At 38.9% G+C, this 18452-nt stretch overlaps 1 protein-coding gene across 8 annotated transcripts in view; it reads right to left on the bottom strand.

The window, feature by feature from the left end:
- Nucleotides 1-5224: 5224 nt before the first annotated feature.
- The window catches only part of MAPK10 (mitogen-activated protein kinase 10), a 321575-nt gene continuing 308347 nt past the window's right edge, over nucleotides 5225-18452 (bottom strand). For 4 of the 8 annotated variants that reach the window (XM_073237344.1, XM_073237348.1, XM_073237347.1 and 1 more), the window contains exon 14: nucleotides 5227-15069. In XM_073237344.1, coding sequence (XP_073093445.1) covers nucleotides 14927-15069 — 143 coding nt within the window. In that variant the 3' untranslated portion in view covers nucleotides 5227-14926. Of the gene's footprint in view, nucleotides 15075-18452 lie in introns of all 8 variants that reach the window. The other 4 variants (XM_073237345.1, XM_037021184.2, XM_037021186.2 and 1 more) reach the window with 3 other exon arrangements.

The raw sequence follows: 18452 nt of genomic DNA, 5'->3' as shown, positions 1-18452 counted from the left end.
CACCCGGCACCCCACCCCACCCCCAACAGCCACATGGCAGTGACGGCACCGCTGTGTCCCTCAGTTAAGCTGCTAGAGGGTTGCCGTAGGGCAGTATTTCTCCTCTCTCAGGCTGACTGTTCTGCTGTTACTTGGGACTCTCTCTAGGAGGCAGCTGGCAAGGGCAATTTGCAGCAAGAGGGAGGTGCTGGAGGGCACCAGAGGAGGTAACAAGTTTACAAGAAACAAATCACTTTACTTCCAGTTTTTACAATATTGCCCTCTTCTCTGTTGAAAACATACCCATTCACAATTAATTTTAAAACATGAATGCTTAAAGATCCAATTTTAACATATTTGTGAACATCAGTAATGGGAACTTTCTAGAAATGCCCAGGGCTCTCTGGAGCTAGAGTTTGGGAAGAACAATTCTTCATATTTCAATCAGGCAATGATTTTTGAGAAGCCAGGCAAATACATCTTTCTCACATGAGAACTAAAAGACATATCCGGAAATAAAGGCTACTTGAATTATAGGATTGTGTTGGTTGCAGGTTCTCTGTGTATATTTATTTATTTTCAAGGGAGAGAGTGGTCCATACAGCAGTCATCCTTGTCCCTGCCCTGTTTTTGTTCATATCCTTCCACTGAACTAGTTTCCGTGGTCCTTTGAGCTCAGCCATGACCTATACAGCAACACCTTCTTTATTTGCAGCTCTCTTTTCTCTTTCCAGTTTTTTAACCACACTCTTTTACCGGATATACTATAGGAAACTCAAACCAGTGGGCAAGTTTGATCTCAGTATGTCTTTCCCTAGTTTTCTTTCTTTTAATATTTATCATTTATTTTATATGCCTCAGTCCAAGTATGTTTCTTTTTCTTTTTTTAAATTAAGTTATCATTGATATACACTCTCATGAAGGTTTCACAAGAAAAACAATGTGGTTACTACATTCACCCTTATTATTGAGTTCCCCCCCCCACCCGTATCCCATTGCAGTCACTGTCCATCAGTGCAGTAAGACGCCACAGAGTCCCTGTTGTCTTCTCTGAGCTACACTGTCTTCCCTGTGACCCCACACACACCATGTGCACCAATCATGATACCCCACAATCCCCTTCTCCCTCCCTCCTCACCTGCCCTCCCCCATCTCTCCCCTTTGGTAACCACTAGTCCCTTCTTGGAGTCTGCTGGTTTCCCCAAGTGTAGACAGTCTGCTGCAGCCTGTTGCTCTTTCAGAATTTGGTGTATTTGTTATATTTTCATATTATGTGTGGTTTTGAGACAAGTTCTCTGTCTCACCTCCATGCTGCCATCTTTAATCCTCTCCCCTGCAACCACCATTTTTTAAGAGCCAAATCAAAAGTCATCTCCGCTGTGCATATCTCAATGCACAATCACCTTTTCTGATCCCAGTTTGCATGTATCTTTTTTAGCCTTTCCCACATCTTATTATTTTCTTCAGCAGATAATAATTGTTGTAGGAGGCAGCACAGTAGAATGGAAATAGCAAGAAACTAAGAGCCAAACAGAGCTGGATATGCATCTCAACATGCCTCAGCCAAGATGTGTAGCAATGAGACATCACTTAGCCTCTCTGATCTCAGTTTCATCATCTGTAAAGTGGAGCCAATAATGCCCACAAAGTAGGGATGTTGTACTACTGAAAAATGGTATTTAATGTGACTACCCCAGTGTGGCACTTAGCTCCACTGATAGCTCTACTGATAAATGGAGCTTCTTAAGGTACCAGAATTGTCTCATACTTATCTTAAATCCCTCCCTCTCCACCATACATGTGGCATATTATGCCATAGAATGCTAGTCCAGAGATTTAGCAATACATTTTGCCTTTGAATTAGGAGGGATGCTTTTATTAATTTTAATTATTGATTTCAGTGATCTTGACCTCCAATCCATGAGCAGTTTGTCCATCTGAATTTCTTTTCTTTTATTAATTCAGTTAAGGTCCTAAAAATATCCATTGCAAATCAACATAATGATAAATTAGAAAAAGGTAGGTGGTATCAAGAGTCCTTTGCTACATCCTATACACACGTCTTTAAAACTATTTAGGTAACTATAATGATTCTTAAATTATGAGTTCAGGAAAAGAGGATTTGCTTTCAAGTGTTGAGCCTACAAGACTGGTTTCACTAGTCACAGTATTTGGGTAGGGGTCTATTAGAGAACACCTGAAGTGGAATTGACTGTGATGTTAGGTCAGCTGAAGTCCATATTTTTTAATGTAATTTTCATATGTAATTTTATTATGAAATGATGAAAAAGCCCAAGTGGAATTTAAATAATGTCATTCCCATCTATTTTTATTTATTCACAAGCAGAGCCCACCTTTTAAAAAATTAGATCATTCCCAAGTAGGGTGGATTAAATCACTACATATTTATCTCACCTTGCAAATTTAAGAGCCTATTTAAGACTGTGATGCTGGCCACAAACCACCCAGTGTCCCTTACATTGCAGAGCTATACTTGCTTAGAGTAACATCATTGAAAGGATATGCGTGAGCTTTTGGAATCAGAGACGTGGATTCAAGTCACAGCTGTGTCACTTTGTAGCTATAAGAACTTGAGTTACATAATGTTTGTAAGGCTTAATCTGTTTTTTCTATAAAATAGTATAATGTCGTCTCTTACCATTAGGTTTTTTAATAAGAATAAGATGAGTGAAGCAAATAGCACATTCGTATAGTAAGGCTAGAGCAATAAATGGTAGCCATCAGCCCCAAATTTACTTATATTGAAGCATGTTCCAGCTTCTAGAAAACATAATACAGTTTTGGCGTCAAGAATTTGGCCAATAATGAAAGAGTAACATGCTCACCAGCAGAGGGTACATTATGTTCCTTTCCCAGAGACTCTCAAGAGCCTGATGGCAAGGCGGCAGCACCTCAAAGCCGTTCTGCTCTGAGATGGCACAGCTCCACCTGTGGCCTGAGAATAAGGCCCACAGAAGTACCTGTAGCAGCCCCACATCCACTCTGTCACGTGGACACTGCAGGTGTTGGGTATGAAAGGTATTGAGTAAAATCTATGGAAAGTGTCTGAGGGAATGACCAGTGAACACATGTGGACTCGCGTTCCCCGGTAGTGAATGTTTACTGAAGGCCAGCACTAGGCAAGGTGCCCTGGGGTTCCTAGTTTACAATGACTACCACATTAGCTGATGTTCTATGAAAGGAACTAAGGGATCCAAAAGGCCGGGAAAGGCTGCAGAGCCGTGACTATGACAGAATCCTGAAGGATGAACAGGAAGTTATCAGACAGGTGGCAGTTTGGGGCAGGGGCCTCCTACATATGCAGGAATAGTATGTGCAAAGTTGCCTTTAGCACAGACTTTAGGGAGCTTTGCAGTTAAATAAAAATGACTTACCACACATGCGCCATTAAGGTGGTGCTGTGTATCAGCTCCACTGATAGCTCTACTGATAAATGGAGCTTCTTAAGGTACCAGAATTGTCTCATACTTATCTTAAATCCCTCCCTCTCCACCATACATGTGGCATATTATGCCATAGAATGCTAGTCCAGAGATTTAGCAATACATTTTGCCTTTGAATTAGGAGGGATGCTTTTATTAATTTTAATTATTGATTTCAGTGATCTTGACCTCCAATCCATGAGCAGTTTGTCCATCTGAATTTCTTTTCTTTTATTAATTCAGTTAAGGTCCTAAAAATATCCTGAAAAATATCTCATGCACGCCATGAGACCTGAAAGGACCTGGGAGGCTTCCACTCTTTCCTTCAAAGAAACAAGCCAGAACTTAATACATCCTGCCTTGTGTGGATTCACAAACCACAGAAAAAAAGCAGCTCCCAAAGGTCTCCTGAATTATTCTCTTTCTGGTCTTCTTAATTGAGCAAGTGGGGAATGAATTGACTACCCAGCTTAAGGGCCTTTTACTGCAAAGTGACTTGGAAAACAGTTCCCTAGGCATCCAAAACCTACTGAACTTACAGTAGATATTTAACTAGAAAGCCTAACTGATGAAAAGTCTTTTTAATGCACCATTTGTGGCTCAGGTCCATGGCTAAATGACATTATTTATGGATTCCATGTGGCTGCAACCATTATGGCCCCTGGAGGGCCAAACCCATTGAGACCACCCATATAACAGGGAGGGTTACCTGTCAGTGGAGAGTACAGGTAACAGGATAATACTGAATTGTTTGACTAAGGAGTCAAAGTGGCACTATTTGCTGTGAGGACAATTGTCTCTTAGCTCTGGGGTCATCCATCCCAGTTCCCTCAACATGCTCACTCCCAGCCTCCTCAGGATTGATTAGAACTCATGATATACCACCCCAAAGTAAGCCCCAGGGTTTTGCCACATGCCCTCGTCCTTCATTACCTTTTGACAAAATAGCCCTAACTCCTGTGTCACTGCCTTCTCTAGTATGCTTATCCCCATAACTGCTGAGCATATTACTTCATTTACTTCACACTGATCTCCTCTCCACTCCTCCACCTGTTCCATTATAACATCTAGATTTTACAGTTCCATCATCCTCCCCTAAACTTTCTTCTCTGACACATGCTCACCTCCCTGCAGCCCTCTCAAGGGTGGTGATTTTTCCTTCCCACAACCTGCGTGTCATTAGCCTGAAGGAGAGGCAGTGCTGCCTTTGCTCTTGACTGCTACATCCACACCTTTGGTATTCCTTTCTCCCTAATAACTTCCTTGGAAGTATATGTCATATGACTGGGTATTTCAGCCACTAAACAACTGTTTTTCCCCCACCAGGATTCATACGCCATCCACCAACTTGGCTGCTCAACAACCTGACCCATTCATTTCTTGAAAACCTTGATCTCCTTCTGCTAGAATGTCAGACACTTGCACCTTACCTCATGTCACACCAATAATTGCACCAAAATGTCCACTTCAATCTCTCATCACCACCTATGCACCAAAATGTCCACTTCAATCTCTCATCACCACCTATTTCTCTTTTAGGTCACTCCTTTTAGCAACATCACCCCAACCGTCCTTGGATACACCCAAAGTACCTCCAATTCCCTCCTTAACTAGTGTGGCTTCTGCAGTTCTTCATCATAATTATTCTCTTGTCCCCATTCTCTCATCCTTCATATTCTCTTTCACCACTGTACTCATCTGAGAAGAAAACAAAACAAACAAAAAAGCCCACTCTGGCTAGATCCAATTTCTGCTTACTCCTAACCTGTACCTAAGAAACTAAGTACGACTGGAAAGCCAAAGACCGTCACGCTGATCGTCTCGCTCCTGTGTAAGTGTGGCCCACACGGCTCTCCTCCCTGTGCAGTAACTTAACCTCCACACTTTCCAAAGTCAAATCACACTTCTCACACCTCCGTAAGTCCTTCCACTCCTCATTCTCAACTGATAACCTTGTTTATATGTATTCAGTTACTGATAGCCTGTCTTTACTGAGAAAAAAGACAGTAGCAGAAGATCACATCCTTACATTCCGTCATCATGTCTACCAGACTACCTACGTCTGTCCCATACAGGCCACCTCACCTCCTGCTACAATGATTGTGCCTCCTGCACCAACCAGGCCAACTGCTCTTCTCATATCCTACAGCCCATTATGAATTTTTCTCTTTATAAATTAGTCCCATCAACACATACCCATGCTGTAATAGATTTTTAAAAACGCTTTATTCACCTCACATTTGTGTCTAATTTCAACATCATTTTTCTGCTTCACTTTTTAGAAAAAACTCATGAATTTTATGTACCAGTTTCTAAATCCTCACCTCCCATATTCTCTTCAACACACTGGAGCCATGTTTTTCTGCTCAGACCTAGAGTTACTGCTCTAGTCAAGGTCAGAAATGACCTTCACAAAATCAAGTTCAATTGTCAATCTTCAGTCCTCTTCTTTTAGTCACATCATCCCAGTTGCTGATTCCCACATTTTCTGAAACATGTTTACTTGGCTTCCAGGAGAGCACACTCTCCTGGGTTTTCCTCTACCTCACTGGACATTCCTTAGAATACCCTCATGTTTTTGCAAAAAGTACCTCTCTCTTTGGACTTCTTTATCTACACTGAGTCACTTGGTGGTCTCATACGGTCTCATGGTCCTAAATAACACTTGGAGCTGATTACTCTCGGATTTATGTTACAGCTCAACTTGTTCCCTTTATCCCAGCCTTGTACATACTCCTGCTACTTCACTTGGATATCTAATGAACATCCCTAACTGACATGCCCCAGATCAAATATGATTTTCTTCCCAAATATGCTCCTAACCCATTGTTCACCATCTCACTCAAGTGTGCCATTATTTACCCCACGGTTTAGGTTTTTTAAAAATCTGGAGTCATGCCCGATCTCTTTCATATTGCTTACCAATACATCTACAAATCTTGTCAACTCTGTATTCACAATACATCCTTTTAAGTGAACCCAGCCACTTCCCAGCACCTCCACTTTCTCATCCAAGCCCCATTATATCTTTCTGTGCTACTGTTAAACCCTACAACAGAAACTTCATTTCCATTCTTTTCTTTCTTCTAACCTCCTCTCTCCACTCAGCAGCCAGAGGGATCCTTCCAAAAAGAAAATTTAGATTATATCATTTCCCTTATCAAATCTGTTCATCATTCTCCCATATTTAGAGTAAAATCCCAAGATCTTGCCATGCTCTGACCCCTGCCTACCTCTTCCATTTCATTCACTATCACGCTTCTCCATTCTTTGTTCACAACCCTGCCATTCCTTATATACACAAATAAGCTCTTACTCCCAGGCCTTTGCATTTGCTTTTCCCTCAGATACTGATACGGCCTATTCCTGCACTGTACTGGGGTCTCTGCCCAAACACCACCTCTTCTGAGAGGCCTGCCCTGACCACCTGGCCTAAATAGCACCTCCCATCATGTTGATCCTTCTAACATGCTTTGTTTGTTCTGTTAGTGCCTTCCACTTCCTCATTTCCCCATTAGATGTAGATTATATAAAGGTGCGAAGGTCTTCTGAATTCACCGCAAGTGTGTATGCCTGTAACAGCCCATGAAAGATTCAGGTGCTCATTCAGTATTTGTAGCATGAAACAGTGAGTGAATATTCAGAACTCATTGTCAAATTTCTGGTTCAGATATTCAGGATGTTCTTAGTTGGACTTATTTATAGAAAATAATGGATGACTAAATTCTACCTTAAGTTGTTTTAGGGCCCAATTCTCACCCACAGACTGAACAAATTTTGGAGATTTGCTTCATATCCAAATATCACTGCAGAGACCCCAGTATCCATCGTGATGTCATTTGCTGATTTGGAAATTTTGAAGACAGAAAATATGAACCACAAGCTCAGCATCTGGGCCAATGGCTCTCAAAAGAAATATGTATCAGAATAAACTTTATGTAATGTAGAAAAGAAACATCCATGCTATTTTTGTTACTTTCAGCCTGTGAATGTTTTATCTATTTTTTCTAGAACACAGATATCATAAAAGTCATTAATAAAGTCTAAATATGTCATTACATTTCTCCCTTTGTCCAGAGATTGCCACTTAATTAAAACATACTGTCTTGCTTGAGGAGGAATGCCCCTGGGTGAGTTCACTCTGGATTCAGTGATACCGAATAACAACAATGGAATGTTAGGCATAAAAGGGTTTATACCAAGCTTTATTCTCATGGTGGCAGGTAGAGTGCTGTTAGCACATCTGCCTTCTGAGGTGCTGGCAATCTGTCTTTGTCTCTGCCTCAGGGCAGAGGACTGGGGAGAGCTCTTTATATAGTGACTCGGTCAATAATAGCTATTGCCTGTGAGTGTGGAAGCAGACAACAGAGTAGACCAATTATATCAGCGAGTAGATTGGGGTCAGGTGAGGATCATGGCTATAGGAACTTTCATTTTCCCTCCACATATCAAAAGGTAGTCTACCTTTCAATTAAAAAAGCAAGAGTGAGTATACATATATTTCCTCATTAAGTTAATGCAGGCCTTACTAATACTTTTCATCTCCATGCTATTTTAACAAATAAATTATAAAAATGGTTACATTTCTAATGTCATGGGAGATACCCAAAATTTTCTTATACTCATTAAGTGTACTTACATAAAAGTAGACAAAATAACACTAAAAGGAGATTTTTTTTTAGTTTCATTGCTTTAAGGGAATAATAAAAATGGACTCATTCAAGTCACACCACTAATTTGAACACATTGTTACTTTAAAATAAAGTAAATAAATGAGATAAAGATATTTTGCTTTAACCACTCTTTTTTTTTTAAAAAACTGATTTTAAAACCTTTTTCTGAGAAAAAGGACTATGCTGTATTTGTCTCCTACCTAGGACACATTGATAGATGTTCAATAAATGTTTTTGGAGTGAATAAATGCACTACTTAAGAGTGTAGCTCAGAAATTAAGTTAGAAATTTAGAGTGATCCTCTTTGAGCTTGATTTGCACCAAATCCAGTATTTTGCAATATATTAACATTAAGGAAGAAACAACCGCTTTTTGCAAGTCTTCCTTTTATAAAAGAAATACTTTAATATTACTACTTCCCTTAGTCTGTGTAAAATACCATTTGAGTTATAAAAGCTGATTTTGTGTATAATTGCTCATAGACAATATTTTTACCCAAGTGGATGTAAAAGTGTTAATGGAAAGCAAAAAATGAATGAGGTATTTTCTAAGCAGAGTGTGAAGCGTTTGTAAGATAAACAACATTGTGCACCTGCTTTTGAGTTGCAAACAATCTGGACTATTGGGTAAACAGGAAGATTCCAGACAAGATCAGGGAAGGACAGTACCAGAAGTTCAGTGAGAAGGAAGTGAAGCCACCACTCCATAGAGTGAAACTTGACTGCTCTAAATTGTCTTTCAGATGTATTACATTGGGTTTTATACCATGATAAGCATGAAAGAAAGAAATAGGTGACATAGAAACGGTGGGAAATTCCAAAGGGATATGTGACTCTCATTTTTTTATGTATCATCACATTTCATGTATTTGAGAAATATACATTTCTAAAGATTATTTTCAGGAACTAAAATAGAACACACTGGTCTAAAAGGTTAAGCAGATGGGAATGGGTCAGGAGCTAAGAGAGATGACTTGCCCACACAGTGATTCCCTACATGAAGTGATCTGAGATGCTGAGATTTTCAGTGTGTTTCACTACTTGCAATTATCTTCCAGGCCTACCTGGAGAAAAGGAATAGTCCAAGTACAAAAACATCTTCTGATGACTTGGTAATGTCAAAAATTTTTACCTTGGGTACAACCCACTATAGTTGCTGAACAAACAGAATCATCCTTCTAGGTTGGTGGTTACTTAATTAGATGAGAGAGAGTTTTCAAGACCCTTCTATGGTACCTAGTAGGCCCCAATAACTCCTTCTGACACTTTTACTCCATAGGCAATTTTGTGGAATGCAATTTCTTGTTTTAATATTGTGGGTATTTTCAGGTACCTATACTTGGCCATTTTAAAACATTTTATTAAGAGAGAGAAGATCTGTGGTTTAAATTAAAATAGAAGCTATGCCACAGATAACAAAAGGGTTTTGGTTTCTAATCTCCTTATAAATAAAAGGATAAATTATGTTAACTCAAAAGAATAGTTGTGTTTATATTCTAGATTTTCTATAGCTAACAGGTTTAAAAAACGTTTTATTTACAGAAATAGAAGGGCCACTCCTCAAAAATGTTCAGACACTTCCAGCTACATTAACACTGGTTCACTGGTGTCCTAACAAGCCACAAAATCATATATTTTTTAAAATGCACCAAGGAGTTTGAGATATTAAGGTTGGCTACCATGTAAACCAAAACCAAAACCAAAAATGAAAAACAAAAACATTTTACCTTTTCTCTTGGGTAATATTCAAACTGATTAGGAATTCTGATAAATTAACCTAGAATATTTAACCCTGTGCTACTCACCTAACACTCCCAGAAAATGATTTTTTCCTCTTCACTGATTGTATGCCTTAAAGGAGACTTACTGAACTGCGGATATACAACTAGCATCCCCTGAGGGAAATGAAGGTCATTTTTAGAAGAAACCAGTATCAAATGAAAACACAGCCTATACATGGTCACATACATATCACACACTCTTTACCCATAGTGAGAAAGTAGGTCACTCTTCATGTCTTATTTATTCCTGGCACAGTCAGATCCCACCACGGACTCATGGACTCATGCAAGATGCTTCAGAGCCGCTGTCGGGACGTGAGACCCAAGACAAGGAGCCACACACCAACCGGTGTCAATAGGCAAAGTCCAACAAAGACTGGATTGCATTTGGTTTTATGATAAGGGAAGCAATTTGCTCTGGTTTGTAATAACTCATTAAGAAACAGAAATCACATTGTATTGACCCAGTACCCATCTACAGAGCCCAAAAAAGCCAAAGTTCTCCACCATTGCCCCCTCAGTCCGTCGACATATTGAAAAACAAACAGAATATAAATGAAAAAGCAAGTGCGAAAGAACACCAAAATGTTTTAAATAATGTCACATCCTTATTAAACGTCACCAAGATTGCGTTTATTCCATCTAGCTGACTTTTTGCTCTTACCACTAAAACCTTGCAGAGCTCCTGGATGTGCACAGTTGTGCCTTCCAGGGTTAGCCTAGAGCTGTAAGGGCGAGGTGTGTGTGAATGTGCGTGTGCTTTAAATCCATTTAATAAACACTGACACAGGACAATTCTCTTAGTTGGTGATAGTCTCCAGGGTCTGATCATGCACAATAACAGGCAGGTGCACGTCAGTTCTCCTGGCAAGATAGACATGGTGTGGTGAACAGTTTGATGATAAATAAGGGTTGGGAGACTTGTTTCCTCTAGAATATACTGGCCATTGGTCCCACATATAAGTTAGATACACAGCAGTCCACATATAAACAGAGGCCTTCTATTTCAGCTTGAGTGACCAAGTAAATGGGTCAAAATGAACCATTTCAGACAGTGAAAGAACTAAGTGACAGAAGAAGTAACAAAATCTTAAATTACAGTCACATGGAAAATAACAAATACAACTATTTACATTGTCACTATTTGTTGTTTTTACAGAAAGGAGTTTACCTGCTTGCTTTAATGATATCTGTGGGAAAATGTTGGACTTTCACAATCAAAATGCACAGGGAGTTGTGAGTGGGGAAGGGGATTCCTCTTCGTACCCAAAATGGTTGGTATCAAAGGTTCCTGGGACAATGTTATTCCTTTCTCTGAGCTATAGAAGACAAATTTTTCAGCAAATCTGCTGACATTATTTACAGAGTGCAATGATTTCAATACTTAGATTTTCAAATGTTGAGAGTTGAATAGATTTTGTATCATTTGGATTTTGCAGTGAACATTTAAAATTTAAGTCAGTTTTGCTTATTGCTTTTTTTACTCCAGTAGGTCATGAACAGATTTATGTATTCTCATCTATTTCACTTATTCATCAAGGCCTCATTTCTGATTTAACATGCAGCTGCTATCACAGGATCCTTAGGTAATATTTCCTGATAGTGATAACAGATTGAGAAAAGCTCTCCAGCTCCTTGGCCCTCAATTAAACAGTTTACCGCAATTAGAGGGCATTGGCAGGGCCCTGGTGCACCTGTGGTATACATTCCTACAAAACTCAGTCATCAGATTCCTTAAGATACAAGGTTATTATCAGTTCTTAGTCCACCAGAAGAAGTTTGCCTATAAGGCCAACGTATGTCTTTAAAAATGAACACACTGACCCACAAAATACAAATACAAATAATAAAGTGGTGGTGGTTTTGCCAAACTCTCCTAACTATTTAGGTCCTTCTGCACATGGGCATACAGCCATGTCTTCTACAAAATACTACAAAAATCTCACTGAGAATCACTGCAAAACCAATGGCCATAGGAAGTGATTCTGGACCATAGGAAGGAGGTGAGGCCTCGCCAAGTGCCGATTTCACACTTCGCAATGAACCCACGCGGGCAGGACCTTTACTTTTCCCAAGGATATAATCCACATAACTTGACACTTCCTTGTCTGAAATGCAAGGGAGTCCTTTAGATGTAACAGTGACTACATAGGAAATGTTTGTTTTGTTTTGTTTAAGAAAAGAAGACTCAATGCAGAACATAATATATTCTGTGATTTTGATAACAACAGAATCACCTCCTGAAGATACTAAAATAAAGTGGACCCAAGATCATGAAGGTACAGGTGGGCTTTTAAAAATGATGGTTCTCTTTGTTTTCCCATCACCTGTCTTGCTTTAACAATCTAGTGAAATTAATCCTGTAGGCAGTAAAGAAGCCAAACCTTTAGCTCTATTTGCACATGATACTTCAGTCTGAAGGATTTGTTCCATTTTCTCTTGTCCACAAGAGAGTTTAGGCTAAAGGTCATCAGCTCCATTCGACAGGAGAGCTCAGATTAGCAGAGTCTGGGGAGGGTAGAAGAGCAGGAGAGCGCTGCCAGTTCCTACCTGCTTTCATCTGAGTGGGAAAAACCAGCGCTTCTGCACCCATGAGAGACAGTCTAACTGTTAAGAGCTTCTTAGGTGCTGGCTGCAGATTTCCTTCTTTCTTTTGACATTTTGTGGTTGATGAAATATCCCTTGTGACTCACTTTCTTTCAAACAGCTGCCTGCTCTCTGCATGTAAATTACACATGCTGGAAAACTGGGAGTTGAGAGGCCACACGTGTAGCAAGAGAATAGAGAGAAAGGAGTTAAGGAAAGAAAAGGGATAAAGAGAATCTTTAAAAAAAGTGGTGGGGAGAAGTTTGACAGAAAGAAAAGTAAGAGCTCAGGTGAATGTGGAGGCATTTTTCAAATCAGGTTGTCTGCAATATTAACCAAAAAGGATGGCAGCCAGACAGAGAAACAGGGCCACTTTTATTCCACGAACAAGCTGCATAGTCTAGTGGGCTTATTTTCTCCCCATTTTAAACAAATGACCTCTTGTCATGAATCCTACTGTTTGAAGCAATCCTATAAACAGCAGCATTGCTCGCATGGGGATAGTGGGGGGTGATTCTATTGCTTATAAAGGGACACAGCTTCCCCCTTGTTGTATTTAAGGCAGTTTTCAGAGCACTGGCATTCTTGTTTGCTCTATTTTTTAAGGGATTCTGTTTGCCAGTCATGGCACATTCAACAACCATCCATGGCATGTGTTTCATCTCTTCTTCTGGTGAAATATCGCCACAGTGGTGAGCATCACAGCAGCCACAGTGCAAAGAGCTGTGCCGGGTACCCCACCAGAGAGAAGGGGTGAAGGTGAGCTTCCACCCGGCCCGTTATTGCTCAGAAGTCACCCTGGTGTTACCTTATATATAACCAAGATGTTCCACAGTGCCTTCCTAAGTGCTTGGGAAAGCACTTTCATTTAATTTGAGCTAAATTCAGGTGATTTTGCTAAACACGGACATAAATGCTTCATGGCTTTTAAAACAGACTTACATTGCTAAAGCTATTTAGCAGCAGTAACCTGTGGGCAGTTAATGCTGTCACATCGACTGAGTTACAAAACCCAGATTATCAGCCCTTCTTGAATTGTTCGAATTTAGGAAAATAAGTAAATAAACATGAAACATTAGCCATATTGAGGAGTCAGGGGAATCACTGAGGAATAATAATGTCTGTAGAAATGTTTTCATATGCTAACCTGAGGATAACCCTGTGCTTTGTTTTTTCGTTTTTTAAGTAATTAATTTTTTTATTCCAGAAGAGGAAAATAATATTCCTTCTCAAAATAAAACTATGGCAGGCAGGGTATAAACCTGGGAAGTAGCAGTCATGGAAAATGTAATGCACAATCTGAAAATAGTCTAGGCAGGCTCATTTTCTGTTAAAGACGTGCAGAGGCAATTCTGCTGTTCCAGGAAGGGATTCTTACCATCAAATACATACACAATTATCCTGCCTCACCACCTGCCACTCTCTGTCCAGTCGTGACACATAATTTGTAAATGACAAATGGGGTCTACTCTCTAAAACAGGGATGTCAGGTCTCTACTGTCTGGGCAATGACCTTGGTAGGTCCCCCTCCACACTGTAACACTATCCCCTAAGTTTCTCCTGCTCACTGTCAGAGAAAAGACCCTCAGCTTCTATTCCTATCTTCCTTCTAAAGGTTAAACCATTTAGTACCTGGAAACTGCTAACCCCTCCCGCCCCCACACTGTACATAAGCATCACATATGTTCTGTCTACAAATTGGTATACAGGTGCCATTTAATCAGTTCAAATTTGGACACTACATCTTCAAGGGTCCGAGAGAGCTCATTCCCCCCATATTTCCCCCTTTACATGTTTTTCTTGTAAGACATACAGCTTAATTAATTAACAAACTAAAGAGCTTATATACTGGCAATATATTACAGATGGATTTATGTCAGAGTAATAGATCACATGAAATGGACCACATGGTGCCCCAGTGGGTGATGTCTTGGTCGGGCCCTGAGGACACTGACAGCAGCATCTCTAAGGAAATAGTGCCGTCTGAATACAGACACATGCAGATCTGTATCTACATCCATCTGACTGGGCCAAAAGGAGCAGGTAGATGCAAGATAGAGACACACACATGCTGGATGGGGCCACTGCACACTGTGTCATGCCATTTGAAAGGGCAGTTACAGGTCTGGTTTTGCACAAGCCATTGAAAATTACACTTTATGGAAAGGCTTTTCTAATTGTGTTTGGTTTGCTTTCTGTGGTAAGCACTGTGGGAGGAAGGCCAAAGCAAGAGCAGCTAGAAGGTAAGTGTGCATTTGGCTTAGCTGCAGTGCACACTCTGGAGAAGCGGCAGGCTGAAAGATTCATTTCGATTTTAGGCTTGGATTTTCTCCCTTGCATTTTCTTGTCATTGTGTATCTACGTTTGTGTGTGTGCGTGTGTGTGTGTGTATGTGTGTGCATGTGTGTGTGTGTTCCATCGCATCATCTCCTGAAGAATGCTGGGTTTCGCAGGCAGGCGGCTAGTCACCTGCAACAACCCAGGGGTCCTGCCGAAGCTTCCAGGCTGCTGTCGGTGTCAGATGCCAGGGTCTGGTCGGTGGACATGGAGGAGATGTCATTGACAGACGAGGATGGAGGGAGACTCTCACTGCTGTTCACTGCTGCACCTGTGCTAAGAAAATGAAGACCAACATGACTAAATCTGCAACTCAGCGTCACCCGGCATGCAGGCACTGGCAGATACAGCAAGGCACGCCTAGCCCTTCATTCATCTACCAAGCCTTTGTATAGGACACTGTAGTAGATGGTGAAAATCAAGCCATAGCCCTTGTCCACAAGTTACAGGCTAGTGCAATAGTTACCAAATCTCATTCTGCCTTAAAAGTCATCTGTAATGCTCTTTTAAAAACTCTACGCAAAATCTCAGGCATCTTCTACACCTCTGATATTATAATATAATTGGCCTTGGGTGGAACCAAGCCATTTGCATTTTTTAAAATTCCCTAGAACTGTGTAGTCAAGGGGTGAAGACCACTGTTCTATGGAGAAAACCCTTTAATGTAATGATCTGTACTTGGATGCTTTTAATGCAGGGAGCTTTTAAAACATAAACATGTAAGGATACTATCCCAGAAATATGGGTTGAGGTGAAGCCTAGAAATCTTAATTACTTGGAGACTATGGCTTTAGAGAAAGGAAGATGGATTAAGTAAATATTACTACATACTCATTAATATGACACCAAGCTTAAAATCCATATAGAACTTTTGATGAAAGTTACCATAAACAAACAACAACAACAAAAATAGTAGGAGAAGCCAGTGCACACCTTTTGATTGTGTGTTGACTTTCTAGCAGTCTTGCTTACTGGGAACCTACAAATATGAACTCTGAGTTGTTAGATTAATTTGCAAAAATTCTTTTATTTATTTGCTATGTGGGTACAAAGATTTTGAACCTCTGAGAAGAAGCTTGCTCACGGTAATCACACCGTAAATACTTGCCAAGTTACAATAGCTTTGAGAACTACAAAGGAAAGATGAGCTAGAGGCATTGGAAAATATAATTAAACTCTAGCACTCCAGAAACAGACAATTTACTTTTTTTTCTTCATATATTCTTTACAGTTAAGTTATACAGGTGGTAAAATGCATGCTTCGTGAACTACTTCGCTATTAAAATTTTATAGTATAATCATTTAATAAAATAAAAGATGAAGAAATTTCACTAAAATTGTATCTTATTCTAGCAAATATAATTCATAAGATATACTTGTTGAGAATTAATAAATCCAAATAATTAAAGTAGTGCTACTACATAGATCTAATAAATCAGGAAAAAAGTCTAATGAAGTGGAAAGGTTAAGACAATCTCTTTGTTCCTGAGGTAGACATTTCTTGCCTGTGAAAGAAATGTGATTAAAATATGACAGTATCTGGAGAGGACCTATACACTTAAACTGGAACAGATTATATGTATCCTATATGTATTTAAAACTTTTATTTGTTGACCACATGAGTTACAGGAAATGTGAAAAAACACAGGTTAAAAAAATAATAGTATGTATCAATCCTCAAAATAATAACTCAAATTTTGGTATATTTCTTCCTAGTGTTTTTGCTTGAAAGTTTCTCTTATTGTGATCTTTTAATATAGTCTTTTGTATCCTATTATTTTCATATACAAAAAAAGCTTATACAGTTCTCCTGTTCTTTAACTCAAAAGTACCAATACCTCCTAATCTTAAATGGCTCTACAATTTGTAAAGCTCTCTTGTTAACCTCTTCCTATAAATAATTACTCTTCTTATCAGAACAATGTGCAATGTAAACTTATCTGACTTAAATTTATTCCAACTTAATTATATATCCTTTATAGATATTGTGCAAGCTAGTTCATTTCCCCTCATGACATATACTACTAGATTGTAGATATCAGCAGACAACCCCTGATTGATTCCCTTACACAGCCCAAATGCACAGCTTTGGTTTTCCTCTTGATTCTGGATTAAATTATACTAGTATCCTCATGTTTTTTCATGAGCTTTAGTCTCTAATAATTTAGTGTCACTGTAATGCACTTCTCAGAATCTTTTTCAGAATTCCACAACCTTAGGTAGAGTTTAAAAGTAGACACAGGACTTGAATAAAAGCTCAACCAGTTGTGGGCCAACAGAGTGAGACTGCTTTGTTCTTACTGTCCATGCATCTCCTGGATGATAAATCTCTATACTGTGGAGGACTTTCAATTCATGATATAACAGTTTAGTTTTGACTTGAAATATGAAATGTTGCCCATATACTTTTTGTAGGATTTTATTGAGATAAAATTTACAAATATAATTTGTAAAACTCATTGTTTTTTAGGATATTCACAAAATTGTGTAACCATCACCACAATCAGCATTGCAGTGCTTTCATCAACCCAAAAGGAAATCCTGCACTGTTTCTTGTCCCCAGCCCTAGGCAATGACTAGGCTACTTTCTGTCTATAAAATTGCCCATTCTGGACATATATAAATGGAATCATACTATATGTGGTCCTTGTGGCTTTTCTCACATAACAATGTTTTCAAGGTTCATTCAAGCTGAAGGATGTAGCAATATTTTATTCCTTTTAATGACTGAATAATATTCCATTGTATGGATACATCACTTTCATCTATTTATTAGTTAATAGGCATTTGATGTGGTTATTTCTATTTGTTGGTTATTATGAATAATATTGTTATTAACATTTATGTACACTTATTTCTCTTGGGTAAATACTTAATATCAGAATTATTTAACTCTATGTATAACATTTGAGGAACTGCCAAACTGTTTTTCAAAGTTTACACCATTTTACATTCCCATCAGCAGTGTGTGAGGGCTCCAATTTCCCTCCTGTCTTCTCCAACATTTATTATCTGTCTTTTTTATTATAGCTACCTTCTGTATGTGAAATGGTTATTTCATTGTGGTTTTGTGGTTTCATTTGCCTAATGGCTAATGATGTTGAATATCTTTCATGTGTTTATTAGGCATTTGCATATCTTCTTTGAGGAAACATTTTCAGATCCTTTGGCCATTTAAAAATTTTGTTATTTCCTTTTCATTATTGAGTTGTAAGAGTCCTTTATATATTCTGGATATAATTCTTTTATCATATAAGATTTGCAAATGTTTTTCTCCTATGGATTGTCTTTTCACTTTCCTGATGGTATCTTCGGAAGAATAAATATTTGTAGTTCTGATGAAGTTAGATTTTTCTGTTTTTTTTTTCCTTTTGTCACTTATGTCACAGGTAAGAAACCATTTCCTAACCCAAGATCATGAAAATTTATTGCTGTGTTTTCTTATAAGAGTTTTATTGTTTTAGCTCTTACACTTAAGTCTATAATGCATTTAAGTTCATTTTCATATATATTCATAGATATAAGGTAGGGGTCCACCTTCATATTTTTACATGTGGATATCTAGTTGTTCCAGCACCATTTATCGAAAACACTATTCTTTACCCATGGAATTGTCTTGAAATCATTGTTAAAAATAAGTTGGCCCTTGAAGAC

Source organism: Manis javanica, chromosome 5 (genome assembly GCF_040802235.1).
Source record: "Manis javanica isolate MJ-LG chromosome 5, MJ_LKY, whole genome shotgun sequence".
Classification (NCBI taxonomy): Eukaryota; Metazoa; Chordata; class Mammalia; order Pholidota; family Manidae; genus Manis; species Manis javanica.
The sequence above is the reverse complement of the archived record's forward strand: the minus strand, read 5'-3'. Positions and strand labels throughout refer to the sequence as shown.